Below are 26564 nucleotides of genomic sequence, written 5' to 3'. Positions count from 1 at the left end.
GCTTTCCATTTGCTTGGTAGATCTTCCTCCATCCCTTTATTTTGAGCCTTTGTGTGTCTCTGCACATGAGATGGGTCTCCTGAATACAGCACACTGACGGGTCTTGACTCTTTATCCAATTTGCCAGTCTATGTCTTTTAATTGGAGCATTTAGCCCATTTACATTTAAGGTTAATACTGTTATGTGTGAATTTGATCCTGTCATTATGATGTTAGCTAGTTATTTTGCTCGTTAGTTGATGCAGTTTCTTCCTAGCATTGATGGTCTCTACAATTTGGGATGTTTTTGCAGTGGCTGGCACCCAGTTGTTCCTTTTCATGTTTAGTGCTTCCTTCAGGAGCTCTTGTAAGGCAGGCTTGGTGGTGACAAAATCTCTTAGCATTTGTCTATAAAGGATTTTATTTCTCCTTCACTTATGAAGTTTAGTTTGGCTGGATATGAAATTCTCGGTTGAAAATTCTTTTAAGAATGTTGAATATTGGCCCCCACTCTCTTCCGGCTTTAAAGTTTCTGCCAAGAGATCCACTGTTAGTCTGATGGGCTTCCCTTTGTGGGTAACCCAACCTTTCTCTCTGGCTGACATTAACTTTTTTTCCTTCATTTCAACTTTAGTGAATCTGACAGTTATGTGTATTGGAGTTGCTCTTCTCAAGGAGTATCTTTGTGTTGTTCTCTGTATTTCCTGAGTTTGAATGTTGGCCTGTCTTACTAGGTTGGGAAGTTCTCCTGGAAAATATCCTGAAGAGTGTTTTCCAACTTGGTTCCATTCTCCCTGTCACTTTAAGGTATACCAATGAGATGTAGGTTTGGTCTTTTCACATAATCCCATATTTCTTGGAGGCTTTGTTCATTTCTTTTTACTCTTTTTTCTCTAAGCTTCTCTTCTTGCTTCATTTCATTCATTTGATCTTCGGTCGCTGATACTCTTTCTTCCACTTGATCAAATCGGCTACTGAAGCTTCTGCATATGTCACGTAGTTCTCGTGCCATGGTTTTCCGCTCCATCAGGTCATTTAAGGACTTCTCTAGAGTGGTTATTCTAGTTAGCCATTCGTCTAATCATTTTCCAGGTTTTAGCTTCTTTGCAATGGGTTCGAACATCCTCCTTTAGCTTGGAGAAGTTTGTTATTACCGATTGTCTGAAGGCTTCTTCTCTCAACTCATCGAAGTCATTCTCCGTCCAGCTTTGTTCTGTTGCTAGCGAGGAGCTGCGTTCCTTTGGAGGAGAAGAGGCGCTCTGATTTTAGAATTTTCAGCTTTTCTGCTCTGGTTTCTCCCCATCTTTGTGGTTTTATTTACCTTTGGTCTTTGATGATGGTGACGTACTGATGGGTTTTTGGTGTGGGTGGCCTGTCGGTTCTCAGATCTCAAACTCGGTGCTGGGAGAACCACTACTCTCTTCAAAGCTGTCAGACAGGGACATTTAAGTCTGCAGAAGTTTCTGCTGCCTTTTGTTCAGCTATGCCCTGCCCCCAGAAGTGAAGTCTACAGAGGCAGGCAGGCCTTCTTGAGCTGTGGTGGGCTCCACCCAGTTTGAGCTTGCCAGCTGCTTTGTTTACCTACTCAAGCCTCAGCAATGGCGGGCATCCCTCCCCCAGCCTCGCTGCTGCCTCAGAGTTTGATCTCAGACTGATGTGCTAGCAGTGAGCGAGGCTCCATGGGCGAGGCCTCATCATACTCTTTAAGGGAACTGTGGCATAAAAAAGGTTAAGAGCTCCTCATCCTTATCATTGCAGATATATAAAAATACAAACCAAGCCAGGCACGGTGGCTCACACCTGTAATCCCAGCATTTTGCAAGGCCAAGGTGGGTGGATCACTTGAGGTCAGGTCAGGAGTTCCAGACCAGCTTGGCCAACATGGCGAAACCCCATCTCTACTAAAAATACAAAAATTAGCTCAGCATGGTGGTGTGTGCCTGTAGTCCTAGCTACTCAGGAGGCTGAGGCAGGAGAATCGCTTGAACCCAGGAGGCAGAGGTTGTAGTGAGCTGAGATCCTGCCACTGCACTCCAGTCTGGGTGACAGAGTGAAACCATGCCTCAAAAAATAAAATAAAATAACGACAACAACAACTAATAATGGCCAATTACATATTCAGTTTTCTTTTGAGATTTTACTGTAGCTCTTTCTCCTGTTTATTGATGTAGGAAACAGTCACTTTTTCCTCCATGCTATCATTCCTCTTTGTCTATCTCAGATGAATTTTTTACATACTTCTGACTTTTCCTTGACTTCTGTATCCTGACACTTTTGAGGATTAGTGGTTCTCAATCTGCGTTTGTCTGTGTTGCATGATTATATTCAGATTATGCATCTTTGGCGAGACTATCACGGATACTGTGCGCTTCTCATTGCATCTTATCGTAGAACACAGCTTTAATTTATTCCATTACTCAAGATGTTCCCTTTGATCATTTAATTAAGATGGTGTCTGCCAAACTTCTCCATTTCCTCTTTTATAATTAATAAATATTTTTATGGGCACGTACTTTGAAACTGTCAGTATTCCATTTTATCATCCTACTTTTAATTTATTCATTTATGTATTGGGTTTATGATTTATAATTTTAATTCAGTGAGTTTTAATCTATTGCTGTCATTGTTTATTTTGATGCTTAAAATTTTCCTGATTTGGCCCCTTCAAACTTCTGTATGTTTTTTATATGTCCCCATCATTCTTTGAGGATTTCCTTGCTTTTTGGCAGAACAGGATTTCCCAGGCCGTCATTGCATGTTCTTTATCTCAGTGTTGGAATCAGTCATTTCTTCAATGCTCCCTGATTCCTTTTGGTGGAAAACAGTATTTATATGTAAGCCTCGGTGCTAGTTGTTACTTATTGCTTTTGTGATGTTACTGCTCTGAAGTCCTCTCAGTGGACAGAGCTATAGAATATATTTAAGTATTTACATACATGAATTTATATGTATGTGCACACATGCATATACATGCGTGCTCAAATAAAGACAGACATAACCTGAAAATTCTGAGTTCACAGTGATATGTTCAATTCTGATTCTACACCTAAGGGTTAAGTCTGGTTTTTAAATTTTAAATGTCTAATTCCCTTCCTTAACAGTGAGAAACCTGGCTGTCATTATCTTGAATATTTTTTACTTATTTGATCAACCTGCCTGTGTGTAACTAATCTTCTATCTCACTGCTCTCTCTCGGATGCCTTCCTCACCCTGCTTAGGTTCCAACAATCCAAAGGGAGGGAGCTTTTAAAATTATTTTGTAATCTCAGGGTCTGTCATGTAGTAGCTATTCATTGACCAATATGTTCTATTAATGAGTCATTATGTTTAGGTGTTTATTGCAAACCTATTATGGGCAGAGTGTGGAGCTAGAATCTCTGCAAAAAGTAGGAGAAATGGGAAATGAGAGCTCACTTCCTGAGGGGAGCCAATAGTATAATGGAGAAAGCACAGTTTATGTTTGTGAACTGGCATGATGGTGTTATAAAAGAGTACAGAAATAACAGTTAAAATTACATAGACATTTGGAGAAAAGAGTTACTGAGTGAAGTCTGGGTTTATCTGGGAGAGTTTTTCCCAAGTCATTAGGTTTTAGGGTAGGGCTTGAAAGGTAGTAGTAGATGAGGTTTGGTAAAGAAATAGCAGCTGAACGTGAAGGAAACAAAGTTAGCAATGGAAAATACAGTAGCCCCCTTATCCTTGGTTTCACTTTCCATGGTTTCATTTACCTATGGTCAAACACAGTCCAAAAACATTAAATGGAAAATTCCAGAAATAAACAGTTCATAAATTTTAAATTGCATGTTGTTCTCAGTAACGTGGTGATGTCTTCTGCCATCCCACTCCATTCCACCTGGGACATGAGTCATTGTTTTTGTCCAGTGTAGCCACACTATAGACACACTCTACCCTCTCCCTGCACCCCTTAGTCACTTAGTAGCTGTCTCAGTTATCAGATGGAAAAAAACAGATATATGGGGTTGGTACCATCCACAGTGTCAGGCATGAACAGAGGGGTCTTGATCTTGTCCTCTGCAGGTAATAGGGGACTACTGTAGACTAGGTAAGGTGGAAAGACTTATCTGGAGCTTAGAAAAGTTAAGACTGAAGAAAACATCAGAGGAGCAAGTGTTCAGTTCTTTGCTAATGAGTAGAGATTTTATAGAAGAAGAAATAGTAATTGTATGTGTCTTTAAGTAGGGAATGATAAATGATCCATCCTACATGAAAAATGTATTAATTCAAAACATTTAGAAGCTTATAGTAGCCTGGTACTTCTATGACGTAAGCACCAGCTAATGTGGTACTCTGAGGAGAGTGGCGGCTGCAGAGCGATCTGGAGTTGTTTTCTGAGGTGGATACTTCTGGTGTGATATGACACACTACTAGCGTACTGCTATTCAGTTTACGCTGCTTCTTAAATGTAAATTTGTTGTTGTTATTGTTTTGTTTTTCATGTAATACAGATAGAGTAAATAAGGGGGATGAGGGAGCTTCTGACTGTGAGATGAAGATGAAACTAGCCAGCTTTATAATTTCAGATCAGATCTTTGGTATATACTTGTTGCTTTTAAGCCTGCTTTCCCCCACCCAATACAGGTTGGCAAAGCTTTTTTCCTTAGTTACTGCTACTTATTATTTTAATATCTTATTTTATAGTGATTGCTTATTCATTCAGCTATTCTTTTTCTTGCTCTTGGAAACTTTTCAGGAATAAGTGCAAATTCTTGTCATTATTTACATTATTGGTAATGTGATGTGGGGGATGTTGTACATGTTTCTTATCCTTAACTCCTTCTCTTAGCTGTTGATATTCATCCTTCAGTTGTACTCTGCATCAGTGATCACTAATAAAAGTTACTTTGGTAACAACAGCCATAGTTAATTAACACAGGTCACTTGGGTTTATTTGTTGAGTGGGAAACGGGTGGTGTGTTCATAAACTTTCCTTTGAGCATTTTTTCCTTCATCTTCTTTTGCTTTTTCTCCTCTTCCACATCTCAACTTACCTGCTTTCTGTGGGTGATATTCATTCCTGTGACTTCACATTCTACCTGTATGTTGACAACTCCAAAATAGTTACAATCTCCCAGACCTGTGGATCCATCTTCCAACTTGCTTATGTACACCTGGACACAAAATTAACTGGTCTAGAACTCAGCTTGTGACTGCTGCTCCCAGAGCAAACCTGTTCATTCTTAGCCATCCCTGTCCACCCAGATGCTCGTGTCTTATTCTTGGCATTTTCCTCTTTCTCTCTTACCCCACCCCAATCCATCACCCAGAACTTTTCGATTTCTCTTCTATTTCTCAGAGCATTCATTTCTCTCCATCTCCTTTACCATTACAGTAGTCCAGGCTGCCATTACCCTTTGCCTGGACGACTCCAGTAACCTTCTGACTGGTCTTGCTCCATGTACTTTACTTCTGGTATCCTCCACCTTCTTTGCATGCACTGGTCACTCTCGTGCTTAGAAACCATTATCAGGCCGGGCGCGGTGGCTCAAGCCTGTAATCCCAGCACTTTGGGAGGCTGAGAGGGGCGGATCACGAGGTCAGGAGATCGAGACCATCCTGGCTAACACGGTGAAACCCCGTCTCTACCAAAAAATACAAAAAACTAGCCAGGCGAGGTGGCGGGCACCTGTAGTCCCAGCTACTCGGGAGGCTGAGGCAGGAGAATGGCGTGAACCCGGGAGGCGGAGCTTGCAGTGAGCTGAGATCTGGCCACTGCACTCCAGCCTGGGCGACAGAGCGAGACTCCGTCTCAAAAAAACAAAACAAAACAACAAAACAAAAAAGAAACCATTATCAGTGTGTGTGTGTAATGGAATATATCCATTGTCAGAGTCTCTGAGGTCCAGTATAAGCCAACCTACACCTTCCTCTTCTCTTTCAGCTTGTCCTACTCTCACTTTGTATCCTTATCATTCTAACTGCACTGACCACCCTTGAATTTTCAGAACAGTGCTTCTAAACCAGCTATGGCAAAGGACCAGTTTCTGTTTTACAACTTTTTCTGTACCGATACTTGAGTAAAAATGCGATGAGAATGAAATACTATGAAAATGGAAGAGAGGACCCCAAAGAATACAAATATGAGCTCTAATTTCTTATTATTAGATTCACCATACCTATGATTTCTGTGTCAAATTGTTATAAGGGTTTCTGAACACTTCATTTCAGTTTCTGTACTTTTGTCACCATGGGCCAGTAACAAAGAGTTTGTGGACCACACTGGTCAGTGGACCACACCTTGAGTAGCCTTATTTTAGAACAGATCAATCTCTTTGTCACTCTAGGGTCTTTGCATTTTTGGTTTTCTCTACCAAAATGTCTGTGCCTCCACTTCTTTAAGATTGTATTATTATCCTCAGTCTGGTTCAGTTTCAGTACATTGTGTTTAGGAGTAGACTTATTTTTAATATATCTTGCTTGACACGTAATAGGTACTTTTAATTTGAGGACTCTTGACTTCAGTTTTGAAGTTCTCAACCACTTTCTCTTTGAAAATTGCTTCTTTATCATTCCCTTTATTCTGTTCTTTTAGAATTCCTGTACTGGAATTTCTCAGTCTGTTCTCCATGCATATCTCTTAACCACTTTTTCATGTTTCCTTTTCCTGCTACAGTCTAGGTAAATTCTTCAGTAGCATTTTATAATTCACCAACTTGTTCCAGAATTTATCTCCTGGGAGATTTTTATTTTAATGACTATGTATTTCACATCTAATTTGCTCTGTTTTGTTTCTGCATTTATTTCACATATTTTTTCTTCTTTTTTTTGAGACAGGGTCTCATTCTGTCACCCAGACTGGAATACAGTGGCACAATCTCGACTCACTGCAACCTCCACCTCCCAGGCTCAAACGATTCTTCTGCTTCAGCCTCCTGAGTAGCTGGAATTACAGGCAGGTGCCACGCCTGACTAACCTTTGTATTTTTAGTAGAGACGGGGCTTCACCATGTAGGCCAGACTGGTCTTGAACTCCTGACTTCAAATGATTCACCTGCCTCAGCCTCCCAGAGTGCTGGGATTACAGGCCTGAGCCACCACACCCAGCCCTCGCATTTTCTTGTTTATCTTATGACGGTTATTCTTTCCTTCTTTGAAGACCCTAAGCACTTTCAAAGTCATTTGTAGATTGTGCTGTTTATTTTTATTGTGTTGGTAAATTCATCCACTATTTCTCATGATCCTATAGTTTGCAGGCTCACTTTGAGTAAGAATCCCCCACTCCCAGGCCTTTCAAGCCTCTCCCCGTAACCTTTTAATGATTTTGTGATTCCTTCTACCTGGCCCTCTCAGGGCTCCAACACAAGTTTATGGTAGCATGATACTGACATTTCAGACTTCCCATTCTGTAGGATTGGGGATTTTCCAGGACAAGTCACTGAGTTCATGAAAGTTCTGGCTGTGATTCCCTCTGTCTTTCTTTCTGACTTTATAATTGCAATGCTATAAAGTCTTTAGCTTTAGGCAGAAGTCTCAGCCTTATTTTCTCAGCCTCCTTTCTAAAGTGGGAAGCCTTACTCCAGCTGCTGCCTTCACAAGTCTGAATTTAGCTGCCTGCCTGTAGGGCACTTTGTCAGCCTCTCTGTTGCCTTGAAGGAGCTACTGCTGCCTGCTTTTGGACCTGGTGGCACACCCATGACCTGACTTCGTGATTCTGTTCTTTTTCCGGTCCAAGGAGATATATATCTTATTTCTATATGCATATGTGTCATTTTTGTCATCCTATTTTGTATTTTACCTAGTCATTGCTCTGTCTTTGGGACAGGGATAACAGGAACCTGAAAGCATTTACTTTTCTCTACCAGTTTTTTTTTTCTTTTTTTTTTTGAGACAGGGTCTTGCTCTGTTGCCCATGCTGGAATGCAGTGGCATGATCATAGTTCACTGCAGCCTCAACCTTCTGGGCTCAAGCAGTCCTCCCATCTCAGCCTCCTGAGTAGCTGGGACTATAGACACATGCTAATTTTTTTTTTTTTTAGTGGAGAGGGAGCCTCCCTATGTTGCCCAGGCTGGTTTTGAACTCCTGGGCTCAAGCAGTCTTCCCACCTCGGCCTCCCAAAGTGCTGGGATTACAGGCATGAGCCACTGTGCCTGGCTTCAATACCAACTTTTAAGAGAAGCCTTTTGCTCACACTTTGCCTGGCTAACTCCTAGTTAACCCCAGAGACTGTATCTGTGCTCTTTAGTACCGCATAATGTGCCATTCATGGTACCTTGCAGTGTGTGCCAGTCACATATTGAGTTATTCGAATAAGAGGTAGGTAGCTATGTAAGATTTAAAAATTCAATTGAATTAGATTTCTGGGAATAGCACTGTCTTATATGCCCTAATTAATCATGTAAGCACGTTAGACTTTATCCTTTAGTCATTTGGGAGTTTTAAAGCCACTGACAAAGTACGCCATTTTACCTGAAAGGAGTGTATGCATTTTTTTGAAACTGTGAAGGTGGAGGCAAGAAAATTCTTAAAGTGTTTGGAATCATTTATATTTGAGAGGAGGATGAGTGCTTCAATAAGAATAGTGAGGATGAGGGGCAATGATTGCTTGAGGAGGTAGTATTAGGTAGCATTGGAGGGTCATAATGAGGAATATGGAATCAGAGTAGGGGAAGCCACATTTCCAAGTGTAAGTGAAAAGGGTAAATGACAGTATTAGAGATAGAACTAGGAGACCACTTAACTTTTACTAAGATCACCCCTCTGTCCTTTTCTCTTTATTGTCTGTGCTCTTCTGGATCCCTTCTTTGTCCTTATAATTTTTAATCTATTTCGTGGTCCTAATGTGAAACTGAGGTATCAAGTTAATGAATATAAGTTCCCCCAACTTTTTTTTTAGTTGAGTTCACCCTATTATAATCTTTCAAATCCATCTTTCCCTGCCAGAATTTTGCTTTATTCAACCTGTATGCAGGGTGGATCGTGTTATTCCACAAAGTAGCCCTCAATTCAGTTTTATCCTTCTTGGTTTTAACTATTTCCCGAGATACTGTATCTGTTATAAATTAATTTATTTTCATTTATAGGCAATGTATATCAAATATGCTTGATAATTGCAGCAATAAGAATAAATGTTTACATTAAATGTCTTTTTCAACATAAGTAGTAACTCATTGACAGATGTTATCCTAGTTCGCTCAGACTGCTATAATGAAGTACAATAGGCTGGATGGCTTATAAATGACAGAAATTCATGTCTCACAGTTCTGGAGGTTGTGAAGTCCAAGAGCAAGGCAACAGCAGATTTGGTGTTTGATAAGGGCCTGCTTCCTCATAGGTGGCCTTCTTCTCACTGTAACCTCACGTGACATAAACATTCAGTTCATTACCTTTCATCCCTGTTCTCATCCCAAAATTCATGTCCTTCTCACAAGCAAAATACGTCATTTCCATCTCAATAGCCCCAAGGTGTTCGCTTATTCCAACATTAACTCAAAAGTTTAAAGTCCAAAGACTCATGTGAGTACAGTCATGAATCATTTAACAATAGGAATACATTCTGAGAAATGTCTTGTTAGGTGATTTCACCATCGTATGACTATCATATAGTGTATTTGCAGTAACCTAGATGGTATAGCCCATCACACACCTCGACTATATGGTCTAGCCTATTGCTCCTAGGCTACAAGCCTGTACAGCATGGGACCGTATGGAATACTATATATAATTGTAACACAATTGGAAGTATTTCTGAATTTGAACATATTTGAATATAGAAAAAGCACAGTAAAAATATGGTATTGTAATTGGGACCACTGTCATGTATGCATGACATCGTTGACTGAAACATCATTGGAGCATATGACTGTGTCATCTAAATCAGATATGGGTGAGATTCAAGATATAATTTGTCCTGAGGCAAATTTTCCTTTAGCTGTGAGCCTGTGGAATCAACCAAGTTAGGTGCTTCTAAAATACAATGGGAGGACAAGAACAGGGCAGACATTTTTATTCCAAAAAGAAAAAGGAGTGACAATTCTTGAGCATGTCCAAAACCTGAAGGCTTGAAAATGATCTTTAGCTGCATTCTCTGCTCTTCAGGCCCACTGGGGCTGCCGTTTCACCTTCTGGACATACTTGAGTGGGGGCTCCATCCCTACAGTTTTGCTGGCCAGTGGTTGGATCCCTAAGCCTCCAGGCAGTCCTGTCCCCACGGCTTTGCTGGGCCTTGCCCTGGTAGTAGCTCTTTGCGGTGGCCTTGCCCTTGTGGTTCCTTGCCTGGGTTGTGTGCCTATGGCTCTATCCTTCGATATCTAGGTGGAGGTGGCCATGCTCCCCAGGCTGGTGAATTCTGGGGCTCAGCAGAGACAGCACACATGGATGCTGCCAAATGCCTGCGCCCTCTGCAGTGGTGACCACTGCATGTGTACCACACCTGGACCTTCCAGAGCCTCACCTAGTGCTGCTGAGGAGCAGGGTGCCAGACTGCAGGGAGTGGAGTCTGTGAGCCTACAGGTACAGGCGGCTCCTCTTTTGAAACCACTCTGATGATGTCTGAATTGCCTGTTGGGGAGGGTGGTCATTCTTTTCTTGTCTTGGACAGTAGCTCCTGGCACTGTTTATTTGACTGTATGCCTTATCAGTTGGTCCTTTGGCTACACCCTTGGTATTCTTTCCCAAACTCTCTTTCTCGTTTGTTACAATATAGACAGGGTGAGAGTTTTCCAAATTTTTAAGTTCTGCTTCCCCTCTCATGAACGATTCCATCTTTAATTTCTCTAGTCTTGCATTTTACTATAAGCAATCAAGAGAAGCCAAGCCATACCTTCAACAGTTTGCTTAGAAATTTCCTTGGCCAAATATCCTCATTTTCATCTGAGACCTCATCAGAATGGCCTTTACTGTCATATTTCTACCAACATTCTATCAGGATTATTAAGTATTCTTTAAGAAGTCTGAAGCTTTCTCTGTAGCTTTCCTGTTTTCTTTCTGAGCCTCATCAGAATCACTTTTTATGGGCATTCACAGCCATGTATTCCTTTTGTAGCATGCACCTCCATACTCTTACAGCTTTTACTCACTACCCACTTCCACAACTGCTTCCACATTTTTACATGTTTGTTACAATAGCACCCCCAGTTCTTGGTGTCAATTTCTGTCTTGGTTTGTTTGAGCTCCTGTGACAAAATACCATATACTGGGTACCTTATAAAGAGTGGAAATCTATTTCTCACAGTTCTGGAGACAGAGAATTTCAGGATCAGGGCATCAGCAGATTCAGTGTCTGGGGAGGGCCTGCTTCTTTGATGGACAGTGGTCATCTCACGGTAATCTCATATGGCAGAAGGGGTTAGGGATCTTTATGGGGTCTCTTTCATAAGGGCACTAATCCCATTCAAGAGGGCTCTGCCGTCATGACCTAATCACTGCCCAAAGGCCCACCTCCTAACACCATCACCTTGGGAATTAGGGTTTCAACATATGAATTGGGGTGGGAAGGGGGATGTAAATATTCGCCCAATTTCAGGTATTATGTAATGATTCTTTACAACACTGAACCATCAGGTTTTTGGCATGTAACATTTAAGTTTGTTTAAATAAACTAAGAAAAAGGTAACAGACTTATTCAAAGTGAATCTGTGATAATTATGAAAAATAAGTCACCAGTCATTCCATTTAGTTTCTACATCATTGCTTTATTTGGTGAAAGATAAGTTTAGTCTTTTAAATAACAATGGCGATTTAAAAATTATGTGTAAATTAAACAGAGCTTAAAACTACTAATCTGTAAAATTATTTTAATTGGAAAAGCTTGAAACTTCTGAGTGTGTGAGTTAATATTACAAAGTTGACAGAATCTTAACCCTGCTGGTGTTACTATGTATGTAAGCTATCTTTTATTATTTGTTTTAGCCTTTTGTGTCTTTAAATTTAAATATGTCTTGTAAGCAGAATATAGTTATTCGTTATCAATCGGAGCATTTCGTTCACTTATATTTATTGTAATTATTGACATATTTAGGTTTAAATCTACCAGATTATTATTTGCTTTCTATTTGTTCCATCTGTCCTATTTTTTTTTTCTTTCTTTTAGATTGGTTAATTTTAGATTTATGTTGGTTTTATTTTCTTAACTGATTTTAATGGACACTTGACATTACTTCATGCAGTCTCACTTTATCAAACTCTTAACATAAAATTGTAGTTTTGGGAGGCTGAGGCGGGTGGATCAGGAGGTCAGGAGTTCAAGAGCAGCCTGGCCAAGATGGTGAAACCCCGTCTCTACTAAAAATATGAAAATTAGCTGGGCATGGTGGCAGGTGCCACCTAGCTACTCGGGAGGCTGAGGCAGAGAATTGCTTGAACCTGGGAGGCTGAGGTTGCAGTGAGCTGAGATTGCACCACTACACTCCAGCTTGGATGACAACGAGACTCCTTCTCAAAAAAAAAAGGAAAGCAAAAATGTACTTTTATCTTTTTTTGGACAATACAGGATTCTTAGAGCATGTTAAGTCCATTGAACCCCCTCAACATACCTGTTGCTGTTGTTAGATACTTCCAGGTACTGTGATTATTTTTAATAAGATATTATTGTTTAATGCAGTCATTAGCTCTCACTACACATTCCACCCCCGATCTTTTTTTTCTTCATTTTTTCCCTACATTTTGAGTTTTATCTGAGATCATTTTTCTTTTTCCCAAAGAACACTGTTATCTCTTCACCTTTACTTGTGAGGGATATTTTCACTGGCTGGAGAATCTAGGTGACATTTACTCTTTTTTTTTTTTTTTTTTTTGGAGACGGAGTCTTGCTTGGATCTCAGCTCATCGCAAGCTCCGCCTCCCGAGTTTACGCCATTCTCCTGCCTCAGCCTCCCAAGTAGCTGGGACTACAGGCGCCCGCCACCTCGCCCGGCTAGTTTTTTGTATGTTTTAGTAGAGACGGGGTTTCACCATGTTAGCCAGGATGGTCTCAATCTCCTGACCTCGTGATCCGCCCCCTCAGCCTCCCAAAGTGCTGGGATTACAGGCCTGAGCCACCGTGCCCGGCCAAGTGACATTTACTCTCTTTCAGTACATCAAAGATATGATTCTGTTGTCTTCCATCTCCACTGTTGGGATGTCCAGTTAGCTCTTCATCTTATTGTTGCCCTTTTGAAAATGGTCTTTTTTTTTTTAGATGGAGCCTTGCTCTGTCGCCAGACTGGAGTGCAGTGGCACGATCTTGGCTCACTGCAATTTCTGCCTCCTGGGTTCAAGCAATTCTCCTGCCTCAGCCTCCCAAGTAGCTGGGACTACAGGCGTGCACCACCACACCTGGCTAGTTTTTGTATTTTTAGTAGAGATTGGGTTTCACCATGTTAGCCACGTTGGTCTTGAACTCCTGACCTCATGATCTGCCCGCCCCCACCTCCGAAAGTGCTGGGCATGAGTCACCACGCCCGGCCGAAAATGGTCTGTCTTTTAAGGCTAAGTTGCTTTTATGAACTTCTCTTAGTCTTTCATATTTAGGAGCTTTACATAGATAGGATTTTCTTTTTATTTTTGCTTGAGGTTCCCGAAGTTTCTTAAATTTGGAGCTTCATGTCTTCTATCAGTTTTGGGAAATTCTTAGCTATATTCTCTTCAAACATTGTTCCTGCCTTCATTGCCTCTCCTTCTGGGACTCCGTTTATGTTTACATTAGATCTTTTCACTATATCCTCTGTGTCTTTTATTCTCTTATGAATAAATTTCTGTCCTTTCTATTTACAGAAAATAGATTTCTATCTCTTTGTGCTTTCTTCTGGATGTTTTTCCTAACCCACCTTCTGATTTGCCCATTCTTTGTTTAGCTGGGTGTTATCTGACATTAAATTTATCTTTTTACTACTTGATGTCATTAATTAAGGGAGTTAGGAAAAAAATCAATCTACAAAGACTCCCTGGGGGATTTTTTTTTTTTTTTTTAATTTGAGAAATATTGCCTTAGGGGCATAAGCCAGCATTTGGGGAGCTCAACAGGTTTTACTTTCGAGCAGACTTTGACTTGCGCTCCCCACGTGCACCCCCATTTTCTGGATTGTACTTCTGCTCCTTCTGCCTATTGGCCCTGTGTGCGTAGCCTCTCTGAAGCATCTTTTGAAAGCCAACTTCCCATCTTTGTGAAATGGGAGATGGGCTGAAGAAGAGAATTTGAAGGTCTGACTCCTCTTTATAAATCTTTTAGCTGGTTCTTGTTTTCAATTCCACCCTAAAACCCATTTGTTAGAAATAACCACTGTCTCCAATTGCTGAACTTTTCTAGGGCTTTGTAATGTAAATCAGCATTTTTTCCCCTTGATTCCTCTCCCTACTGTAGGTACTTAGCAAAGTGAAGGAAGTTGGAACTCAAGACCATTAGTTTCATCCATCTGCCTCCACCTGCCTCCGTCTTCCAACATTTTGTTGATATCTCTTGTTTGCTTTTGATACTGGTATGCTGGAGGGGGTCTCCAAATGCTGATGGGACCTTGACCCCAGCCAGTGTCTGTGTCCAGGCTGTTGACACCAGCATGCCAAGGAATTGAAGGATGAGTCAGAAAATAGTGAAAATACAGAGATGTATTGCAAAACAAAAGTACACATTCAAGAAAGGGGACTGTAGGCATACTCAAGAGACAGTCCCACAGTGGGGTCAGGGATTTTTATCTTTTATCTTTATGGTTTCTTTAATCAAAAGGTGGAATATTTGTGAAGATAACTGGAAAAAGGTGGAGATTTCTCGGAACTGCTGTGCCACCCACTTTTACAGCAAATATGGGTGTACCTGGAACTGTCATGACACTGGTGGGTGTGTGACTTAGTATGTTAATGAGCATATGATGAGGTCCTAGGTGAAACCTAGGTCAATTCCAGTGTTGTGTTGGGTCCAGTTGGTCTTAGCCAGGTCCACACCCTGGTTTTTCAGGGTCTTATCAGTCCCTAGTTTCTGCAGCCATTTCAGCAGTTTCTTTTTGCTAGTCATGTGAAACTGCTGCCTGGAATTTTCTGTTCTCCTGTGATCACCCTGTATTATTCCTGTCTCATCGTTACCTCCTCTTGAATTTATTTTCTCCCTATGAATTTATCCTTAAAAAAAAAAAGTTATTATTTTTTTTACTGTCATCATAGTAGTAATTAAGAAGGGATCAGAAATAAATGCTTATGTTAGGTCCTCTGTGTTTACCAAAAGTTATAGAACTTTCTTTTCAATAATGTTCATTGTTGAATATTCATTACGTTATATATTCCCAGGGCATTTATTGGTAATTACCAAACAAACGTCATTTTAATTTTACCCATTTGTGTTGTATAATAAAAATTCCATCTGATGCAACACTAAGTCTGCATTACGTTTTTCCTGGGGTAGGTGTTTCTGTTTCAGGTCAAAGCTGGAAATACTGGTAGGACTCATAAAAGCGAATAGCTATAGTATTTTTGTGCTTAGCAAAAGGCATTTTTATTTTATCTATTATCTGAACGATTAAACAGATGTAAATAGCTATCAACTTAGTGATTGTTAGTCTGTAAGACTTAGCTGTATAAGGATTTGATGATTGTAAAGATTTATGGATATTTATATTTTTGGTAGCCTCTTGGAAGAAGTTATTTCTCTCACAATAAGTGAGACTTCAAAGTAAGAATGTATCAGCATAAGGAAGAATACAGTGTTATTCATATTAGAAAATAATGTATATTCTTTAATTGTTGCTGATTGTAGCATTCCATATATTCCTGATAAGATCAAGTTTTTAAATCTGTGGTTCAGATTTTTCACATTGTAATGGTTTTTGGGTCTGTTTGTTCTACTAGGTATTAAGAGAGATGTTTTCAGGTTTCCCCTATCACTGTGAATGTGTCCACTTTTCCTTTTAGTTCTGTCAATTTTTGCTTTATGTATTGTTATAGTAGATGTGTAGAACTTTTGAATCATTACATCATTCTGGTGGATTGATCCCTTTATCATGAAACGTCTCTTCTTTGGTAATGCTTCTTGCTTAAAAGCCTGCTTTGGTTTACATTAGTGTAGCTGTCCTAGTTTTGGTTGGTTAGTTTTTGCATAGTGTGTCTTTTCCATCCTTTTAGTCCCAGTTTTCTCTTTATATTTAAGATAGGAGTCTTGTATGTATCATGTAATTGTATTTTATAATCCAGTTAGTCATCTTTGTCTTTTAATTGGAATATTTACTCCATTTCCATTTAATGAATTGCTAATACAATTAAGCTTGTAAGTTACTATATTTGTTTTCTATTGGTTTCACTTGTTTCATGTTTTTTTTCTCGCCTTCTTTGAGATTAATTCAAAACATTTTATTGTTATTCCAGTTTTGTCTCTCTATAAGCTTGTTCCATTCTCTTTTACTATTCTTTTACTGGTGCTCTAGAGATGACAACATGGATATTTGGTTTATTAGCATATAATAAAAAGTACTCTTCTTGCCTCTTCACAGACAATGCTAGGACCTTGGGATGTATTCTACTCACCTTTTCACCTTTTGTGTTGTTGTCATATATTTTAATTGAACTCTATATATTTTATTTTATTATTTTTTATTAGTATTTTTTAAACTTTTAGGTTCAGCGGTACATATGCAGGCTTGTTACATAGGTAAATGCATGTCATGGGGGTTTGTGGTACAGATTATTTCCTCACCCGGGTACTAAGACTAGTTCCCAATAGTTATTTTTTTCTGATCCTTTCTGTTCTCCTGCTTTCCACGCTAAAGTATGCCCTAGGGTTTGTTAAACTGAACTCCATATATTTTAAATCTAATTACACATTATTAATGTTTTAATTAGTCGTATTCACTTATATTTACTGTTCTGTTGTTCTTTATTTCCTCCTCTATTTCTGTGTTTTGGTTTAAGATTATTTTTCTTTTAGTGCATGTCTGCTTACAACAAATTATTTCCATTTTTATTTATTTGAAAATTTTCTTATTATTTCACCTTCACTTTTGAAGACTGTATCTCCAGTATAGAATTCTAAGTGGGTCTTCCCCCTAGTGCCACCTCACCCCCCTCACTGGCACTTTAAAGAGACCACTGCATTGAATTTGAGCTTCCATTGTTTATGCTGAGAAATCAACTGTCTTTTTTTGAGATGGAGCCTTGCTCTGTCGCCAGGCTGGAGTGCAGTGGCACGATCTCGGCTCACTGCAATCTCTGCCTCCCGGGTTCAAGTGATTCTCCTGCCTCAGCCTCCCGAGTAGCTGGGATTACAGGCACGCACCACCACACCCAGCTAATTGTTGTATTTTTAGTAGAGATGGGGTTTCACCATGTTGTGCAGGATGGTCTCGATTTCCTGACCTCAAGATCTGCCTGCTTCAGCCTCCCAAAGTGCTGGGATTACAGTCATGACCCACTGCGCCTGGCCTACTGTCTTATTTTTTTACTCCTTTGAAGGTAATGAGTCTTGTCTGGATGCTTTTAGGTTTTTCTGTCTCTGGTTTTTAGCAATTTTGCTATGAGTGCTAAGAGTTGGTTTTCTTTGTATTTATCCTACTTGGGATTTGTAGCCCCTCCTAAATGTGTGATTTGAGTCTTTCATTGTTTTTGGAAAATTCTCAGCCCTTAGTTCTTCAAATGTTGCATCTGCCACATTCAGTTCTCCCCAGCAGGTTTAATTTATGCGGAGATTTAAGTTTTCTGTCCTTTTTTGCTTTCTTCCCTTCAGTTTGGACATTTTCTACTTACCTATCTCTTCTTCGCTAATTCTCTTTCCAACTCTGTCCAAAAAACAGTTTTAGACCTATCTTTGAGTTCTTCATTTCAGTTAAATATTTTTCACTTCTAGGCTTTCCATTTGATTCTCTTTAAATTGATAATAGATGGTGAAATTCTTCATTTCGTCGTCTGTTTAGACATATTAATTACAGTTATCATTTAAAGTTCCTGCCTGAGAAACCCCCTACTGAACTACCTTTGGGTCTGTTTCTGTTGAAATACTTTTCCTGTTTCTGTTTCTTAATATGTCTGGTAATATTTGGTCAAATGCCAGGTATTACGTATAAAAACTTCAGAGGCTCTAGCTATCTTCCCTCACGGAAGATTCATTTTATCTTCTGGTAGGCTTTTAGAGTAGGGCAGATTGCCTCAGTCCAGAGAGCCACTAATTGGCCTTAAGGTAGGGTTGCAAAATGTGTGAAACTGAAGGCCTAGGCAACTGAAGGCCTAGGCTCCTCCTCTCCCCAGCACCACAGGACTACCAGAAATTTCTGTTGCTCACTTGTTTATTTTTTGTTTTAGTTATTTCGCTGCTTTATGCGTTGGTTTTTAGCCTCTTCTACTATGTAATTTAAAAATTTGTCAAATGTCTTTAAGGGAAAACTGTCAAGTGTTGAGGTCACATCTCTGCACCTCCCTTCTTTCAGGAACCTTGGCAGCTCTGAACTTCAGTTTTTGCCTCCAATCCTTTGAAATTGCTGAAAGCTCTGATGACTTCTCTGCCTCTAACAGCTGCCCTTGCTTGGCCTGGGTTCCACTGGACTTTGCCCCACGCACCTTTTTTTCTTTGCTGATTTTGCTTTGTATCCTTTCACTGTAATAAGTCATAACTGAATTCAACTGTGTGCTGAGTCCTGTGAGTCGTCCTAGCAAATCACTAACCCTAAGGTGGTCTTGGGACCCCTGATGAGCATGTTCATTCTCCATTTCTGTAAAGGTTGGTTATGCCAGAGGTTCTAATGTTCTGCTGAGAATGATCAGAGACAGATGGTTTTGTGATCCTTTTATGGATGTGTGCAGCTGAGGCTCAGAGAGAGAAATTTACCTGAGGCCATCCATCTAGAAATTCCTGTCAGAATCAGGAATTGGATTGAGGTCTAACTCTAAAATTCACGTTCCTTTATTGTATCTTGTATCCCCCAAGTATATAACCAAAATTACTAGAATATAATGGTTTCAATTTTTGAAATGCTCTTGTGTAATTTGGATAATTTAATCATTTAACACTTTCATTATGTGTAAGTAATGTTTTAAATCAATGGCAAAATAAGTTGGAGTTTAGTGACATAGTTAATTGCCACTTCCCAAAGCCAGTTTAGTGATACAGCTGCTCCTTGACTTACAGTGGGATTATGTCCTGATAAACCCATCGTAAGTTGAAAATACCGGAAGTTAAAAGACCATTTCCTACACCTAACTACCAAACATCATAGCTTAGCCTAGCCTACATTAAACATACTCAGAACACTTAAACAGTAGCCTGCAGTCAGGCAAAATCATCTAAGGCAAAGCCTGTTTTATAATAAACTGTTGGATATCTCAAGTAATTTATTGAGTATTGTACAGAAAGTTAAAAACAGAATGATTTCACACCACTGTAAAGTCAAAAAAATTTAAGTTGAACTATTACAAGTCAGGGACTGTATTCTTTTCAACAAAAGTACAAATAAATCAGCAAATTTTTTTTTTCAAATAGACATATTCTCTCACTGGATATTCTGTACGCTAGTTCTGTGTGGATGCATGTATGTCTGTGTGCTGTAGCTATTTAAGCCTGACAGAAATTGTTACTTGCATTTTCTATGGATAACTTTGTTCACTTTGTGATATTTTTAGGAGATGCTGTATTTATCTCTCACAAGATAGGAATAAAAGTTTGTAAATTATATAAATGAAACATCCTCTGGTATTTGTGCAAATAGAAAGATTTTCTTTCACACTAAATCTGACATTTCAATACAAGAAAATCAGACACAATCAGCAAGTCACAAATGCTGATAATTTAGGCAATGGCATATTTTTCTGCTTGTGCATCATTTTCAAAAATTTTCCCCCACGATATTTTATTATGCTATCTTAAAACAGGTGGGTTATGGTCAAGAGTTCAGAGTGCAGAGTTCTGAGGTGCAAAGGTAGATGGAGTATTTTTCATCCTATTGGCTTGAGACAGGCCATTGCCTGGGTTCTTTAGGAATTGAGAAAGGTTGATTTACTGTTTCTTGAACAAGATAGGTTTTATTATTGTCATATTATGAACTCAGCAACTTTGTAAGATGGGTAGGACTGATATTGTTATCTCTGCTTTACACTGAGAAACCTGTGCCCGGAGAAAGGAAATGGCTTGCTTGGGGTCACACAACTGGTAAATACAGTAGAGGCACAACCCAGAATTTCCAACTCCATGGGCAGTGTTTTGCTTTCGTTGTGCCTGTTGTAGGTGATGGAGCTGAGGATCTACGTTCTGGTGTCTTGGATGTCAAATCAGCTCTTGTGGAAGGAGATGGCGTATATTTGAGGGAGATGGTGAATTTTTTAGGTTTAGTTTTGTGTTACACTTAATAACTTAACGTGAGGGTAGCCAGAAAACTTTCTGAATCTGCATAAAGTAAACTTTTTTTCTGTTCTCTTTAGAAATCAGTTGAAAGTATAAACCTTTTCTGCATCATAATGACACCATACAGTGGAGAATTTCAATGCATTCATCCTGTGAGGAAGGCTCTTTGGGTGAAAGTTTCGATGTTTTTCTTGAAGCAGCATGACAGTATTTGGTTTTGGACTAAAATGCTGTTTTCCTTAAGATGAAATATTTCTTAATTGCTTTTGGCTTAGTCTATTCAGAGTAGAAGGATGGATGTTAAGGCAGGTGTACACAGGGCAGCTGTCAGAGAAGGAAGCAGAACAAGCCAAAAGGAGTAAACTTATGTGAAGAAAATGGGGACGCAAGGAAATGGTGGCGTTAAAACAAAGTAATCATGATGGGAAATAATTAAGTACTGGTTAGACTTTTTTTTCTTATGATTGTAAGAATTTTTGGACTCCTATCTGCTTATTTAAAGCAATTATTTTATAAACATAGGGCAAGTGACCTTGAAGTCTTTTTCTTAAGTGAAGGTTTTGTGAGAATCATAGGAAATAATGTCTATGAAGGCATTTCCTATGTTGTAAAGTGCTCAAAACATGCGTTCAAATTATTGATAAAAGCAAAGATGAATTGCTGTGATTGGTCTTGTGCCTTGAGGTTTGTTCACTAAAGTAAAATCTGTGGGATTAAAATTGAGGATCTTGTCAACCTCAAGGCTTTTCATAAGAAGACGTTCATTTAGCAGACGTTTATTGAGGTGCCTGCAATGTGTCATGCCCTTCTGGAAGCTGACAGGAGGCACTCAGATGGCTAAGTCACAGTTCTTGATCTTACAGGTGCTTGTGATTTAACACTGAGAAGACAGGCACACAAATGAGTGGTTTCAGTTACATCCATAAAGTGATCAGATAGAATGTGCAAGGTACAAAGGGGATATAGAGAAAGGACACATATCCCAAGATGAGCTTTAAGGACGCACATCTGCAGATGAGACCGAGCTGTGTTTTGAAAAAATAAGAGGATTTAGGGGAAGAAAGATGTGAAGTATACCTGCATTTGTCCATTATAAAGGTGTTCCGTTGTAGCAGCTGGGTACTTATAAACTGAGACTGGGTAATTTATGAAGAAAAGAGGTTTACTTGACTCATGGATCTGCAGGCTGTACTGGAAGCAGGGTGCCACAGTGTGCTTGGCTTTTGGGAAGGCCTCAGGGAGCTTTTACTCATGGTGGAAGGCAAAGCAGGAGCAGACATGTCACATGGCAAGAGGGGGAAGTGCCACACTCTTTTAAACAACCAGATGTTGCATGAACACAGAGTGAGAACTCACTCATTACCATGAGAGGCACCAAGCCACTCATGACCCAAGCACCTCCCACCAGGCCCCACCTCTGACACTGGGCATTACATTTCAACATGAGATTTGGAGGGGACACACATCCAAACCCTATCAATACCTTATGCAGAGGAAACAGTGCTGGTGAAGGCTTGCAATATGAAATGTGAGGCATGGAGTGGTCAGGATATTGAGTAGTAGGACTTGTTTGTAGCAAACTGGTTTGCATGACTCTCAGAGTGACTGATACCGAGCATACTGGAAGAGGATTGGGCTTGGGGAGAACAGTGAGTTCTCCAGATGCTACATTTCAGGTGCACGTGAGACAGTCATGCAACTGGCAAGTCTATGCATCTACAGAAGTTCAATGGAGAAGTTGGGGCTAAAAATTTGGATTTGGAAGTAATCAGAATACAGATTAAAATAGATGAACTTGTTCAAAGAGGGGATGCTTATAAGAGCTATTGGCTAAGAAAGCATTTTTATAAATACAGTGCCTAGGTTTGAGGAATACATAGAGGATGAGGAGCACATGATCACCATTGAGAAGGGACAGAAAGGAATTAAGCAAACTAGAATAGAAGGGTATCAGAATTTTCACCACCATGAAGCACGGTGGAAAGAGCTAGTAAAAATAGACTGGAAAATGGTGATTGGAATAGCAGTCTGAATGCTGGTTTTAGTGAAATGTTGGGGGTTGTAATCTTCTGTTTTTCTCTTTCCCCTGTCTCTATTTATTTCCCTAGCTCCTTCGAGATCCCCTGGTATCTTCTCTCTCTCTCTCTCTCTCTCTCTCTCTCTCTCTCTCTCTCTCTCTCACACACACACACACACACACTCACTCTTACACACACTTGTGCATACCTCTTTCCACCATGAACTTCCTCCTCTTTGCACACTCAGCCTGACTGATGTGCCTGAGCTAGCACTGGTTGGCCCATCACAATAACTCGACATGTGCTGTATACTTCAGCTCTAATGTAGACCTTAATGAAGCTGTGGCTAGGAACATGATTTTATTAGCACCTGGAGAAACAAGAGTCAAATATTAGGGCCATTGTGGGTTATAGGAGTGGAATCAGAGGAATGGACCAGTTCCATACTCTTACGAGAATGGGTGATTTCAAGAAATGAATGGAGTTCTTCTCATAGTCAACATGATGGATAAGCCGAGATCAAGAACTGACAGGATCAGATTATTTTCCTGAGCATTTCTTGTGAAGATGCTTCTTTTAATTTTCCAGGTGCTTGCTTTCCAGGTTGTGCTACTTTGTCTTAAAAGTGCACATCAACATCTGATACAAACATTGCTGTAAGATTCCATACTGTCAAGGAGCTTATTTAGCTCCATCCTGGGCATCCTTCTTGCTCCTAAATCATACTTCTGTCATTCTGTTTCCTCATTGACTTCAGCTTATAAGAGTAGGCTTTTTCTGTAAACGCTTTCCTTTTGTTCAAATTGATTAACTCTCTAATATTCAGTTTCCCATGGAGAATGAGATTCTTACTCTGATTCCAGTGCAGTGGCTGGGCTCCCAACAACCAGTTTCACTTATGCCAAGTCTGTTTTCAGATGGGAAAGGTAGGCTGGAATTCCGCTCTCCATAGATCTCTTGAACAATGCGTGCTTCCCTGCCCACCTACCCAACACGTGGATTTTGTGTTCTTCCTACCTGTGGGGAGACGCTGGCCACTTCTTGTCTATCTGGAAGCAGCCTCTGTAGTTCTGGGTGGTTTCCCCAGCCCCTGTGCTGGCACAGTGCATAACTTTTTAGTATGTGTCTCTTCCTCACATTTCCATTGTCATTTCTTCTTGTTATGACTGTCTCCAGGAAGAAAATAAGTATGTGGCAAGGGAAGGTTTGTCTTTTCTCCCTTCCCTTTTTTCCCCTTCTTTGCTTCAGTTAGTTTTCCATTTATTCTAAGAATCACCTGGGACTCCTCCGAGAATTTGAAATACAAACTCAAGGAGGAAGAATGAATTATTGTATTTCAAAAGAAACATGGTAAGTCATTTTAAAAGTCCAAATAAGGTCAGGCGCAGTGGCTCACGCCTGTAATCCCAGCACTTTGGGAGTCCAAGGCAGGCAGATCACTTGAGGTCAGGAGTTCGAGACCAGCCTGGCCAACATGGTGAAACCTCATCTCTACTAAAAATACAAAAATTAGCCAGGTGTGGTGGCGGGAGCCTGTAGTCCCAGCTACTTAGGAGGCTGAGGCGGGAGTATTGCTTGAACCCAGAGGCAGAGGTTGCAGTGTGTCGAGATTACACCACTGCACTCCAGCCTAGGCAACAGAGAAAGACTCCATCTCAAAAAAAAAACAAGAACAAAAACAAAAAAACCCCCACAAATAATCATTTCTTTTAATCTAACTTGTTTCTCTAAAGACCTAACAGATTCATACTAAATATTTTAGTTGCAAATTAAAAACTGTGAAATTGTTCTTGTGAGTGTTAGGTATGTTGTTGAGTCTCACACAATCCTCCAAGCCACTCAGCCTGATTTATTTGGACTACTGTATCGTATTGCAAGCTCTGAACTTTTATGAGGAAGTTTGCTACATTAGATCAAGGTGGTTTTGCAATGTATTTTTCTCTTTAATGAGCAAGATTAAAGCAAGTATAGGAAAAAAGGTACTCTTGCCAGATAAGTCTTGCAAACTTCTCAGAAAATTAGAACCATATAATCTATTAACTTTCCCACCCCACGTTAACTTCCAGATATCTGGACTGAATTTCATACTCAGTTGCGTGAATTCTCTCATTTTAGGTGCCTAATGACATCTGCTTCTCTCTTATTTTAACAGATTACTGTTCCCTTTTCATTGTCTGATTTTATAGGTTTTAATTGTATCCGTTATAGGAAATCCTTTTTGGAAACAGGTGGGAAATAAACAAACACATCTATATGAAATTAAGGTAGTTTTGGGCACGACCTTAGAGATTTTGAAATGTTTCTGTAGTGTTTCTTTGATATTGTGTGTGTGTGGGGGGGTGTATCTCACAAATGGGGAGATATCAGAATAATGTGATATTTTTCTAGGAAAGAATACGTTACAGAACCTAGTAGAAAAGTTGTCTCAGTCCCAAATGACTTACTTCATGAAATATTTAGAAGCACTTAGTGCTTTTAAGCAAATGTCTTATTCTGTGTCCTTAGGGAAAGTAATTAATCTGGGTATAGAGTGTTCACTTGTTTTTCATTTTTATTCTTGACCTACGGAAACTCGGGGGGTGGGTACATGGGCTGTTTTTATGGCAGCTAATCATTTTATAGACTTAGAGTGAGTGGTTTTAGTGCATTGCTTGAGAAGCCAATTAAATGCTCACAGTTTCTTGTAAGGACTGTTGAAATTATATTTGCCTGATTTACAGTGATTAAAGTAGAATTTAAAAATAAATGTTGGCTTGCAAATTGATGAAGTCTTTCAAAGAAATAACCTGATGAGAGAGTTCACTGTTTTTTTAAGCTATCTAACGTTAGGATATATGTTGATACTCTTGTAATATAATTAATAATTCACATTTCACTGCTTATTGTCAATACAAGGAACTTTCACCTATTATAAATCTCAACTTGTTCATTTGAATAAGATTTTTAAAGTTAATGCAGCTTATATTATGTTGGAATCAGAGTCCAGTATGGTGAAATAATCTTACATTAGGACCTTAAGACCTAACAAAGTCTTGCATGTTCTGTGTGTTTTGGCTGCAGCCCTACCACTTACGTTTTGGATGAAGATGAACCTCGATTCCTTGAAGAAGTTGATTACAGTGCAGAAAGTAATGATGAGTTAGATATTGAGTTGGCTGAAAATGTAGGAGATTATGAACCTTCTGCTCAAGAAGAAGTACTTTCTGACTCTGAATTATCAAGAACATACCTACCTTGAGCCCGCTGCCATCTCTTGTTAACCGCAAAGAAGAAATGGAATATCTTGGTTTTTATTTCACAGGAAACTTGAGAGAAATGACTTTATACCAGAGCTGACTCAAAAAGACAAAAAGTAACTTGGGTCAGTTTGGTTTCAAGACAATAAATATGTTATTAATTAATGATAAAATTGGCACTTGTTTTATTTTAGATATTCAGTGCACTTTATGTAGCATTGAATGATCAAATATTGGATTTACCCTTAAAACAACCTGAGTGTCATTGCATGAATTTTTATCTTCCTATGGTTACGTCCTGCATCAAATGGATAATTTTGAAGTGTGTTCAGAATATAAAATTGAAATTTTAGAGTTGTTGAAAATCCTGAGTTGTTGAAAACTAATATATATGTATATGGATTTCTATAGATGTGTTTGTTTAGAAGTGGGTAGAATTTGGAGATAAGACTGTTCTTCAGAATCATGTTAACTATTGGGTTGTGACTGAAGTAATCCAGGGTTTGCCTTGAAACCATTACATTCTACATTTACCAAATTAAACAAATAAAACTGTATTAAATGTTGCATTCATTTTGTCATCTTCTTTAACCAGCTCAGATTATTTGATGTATAGAACTTTGTGAGAATGTGCTAAAAACCCAGAATTGGACACAGTGATAAAAAGTTGCTTTTAAGAAAGTTGGCTGGGCATGGTGGCTCATGCCTGTAATCTCAGCACTTTGGAAGGCTGAGGTGAGTGGGTCACTTGAGATCAGGAGTTTGAGCCTGGTCAACATGGTGAAACCCTGTCTACTAAAAATACAAAAATTAGCCAGGTGTGGTGGCACGCGGCTGTAATCCCAGCTACTCGGGAGGCTGAGGCAGGAGAATCACTTGAACCCAGGAGGCGGAGGTTGCAGTGAGCGGAGATAGTGCCACTGCACTCCACCCTGGGCGACAGAGCGAGACTGTCTCATTAAAAGGAAAAAAAAAAAGCTGAATATGCTAGACTTAAATTTTGTTATGATAGAGGTATACCCACACCTATCATAAGAGATGTATCTGAACAGCCCATTTCTCTAATACTTTGCCTCATGGATATACCTAAAGTG

At 39.6% G+C, this 26564-nt stretch overlaps 1 protein-coding gene across 1 annotated transcript in view; it reads left to right on the top strand.

The window, feature by feature from the left end:
- The window catches only part of AGTPBP1 (ATP/GTP binding carboxypeptidase 1), a 199528-nt gene extending 173489 nt beyond the window's left edge, over window positions 1-26039 (top strand). Inside the window, exon 27 of the mRNA XM_017859926.1 lies at window positions 25295-26039. Coding sequence (XP_017715415.1) covers window positions 25295-25472 — 178 coding nt within the window. The 3' untranslated portion in view covers window positions 25473-26039. The remainder of the gene's footprint in view (window positions 1-25294) is intronic.
- The last annotated feature ends 525 nt before the right edge of the window (window positions 26040-26564 follow it).

The sequence above is a fragment of the Rhinopithecus bieti genome, unplaced genomic scaffold (assembly GCF_001698545.2).
Source record: "Rhinopithecus bieti isolate Rb0 unplaced genomic scaffold, ASM169854v2 scaffold_51345, whole genome shotgun sequence".
In the NCBI taxonomy this organism is placed as follows: Eukaryota; Metazoa; Chordata; class Mammalia; order Primates; family Cercopithecidae; genus Rhinopithecus; species Rhinopithecus bieti.
Note: the sequence above shows the minus strand (reverse complement) of the source record. Positions and strands in the feature narration are given on the sequence as shown.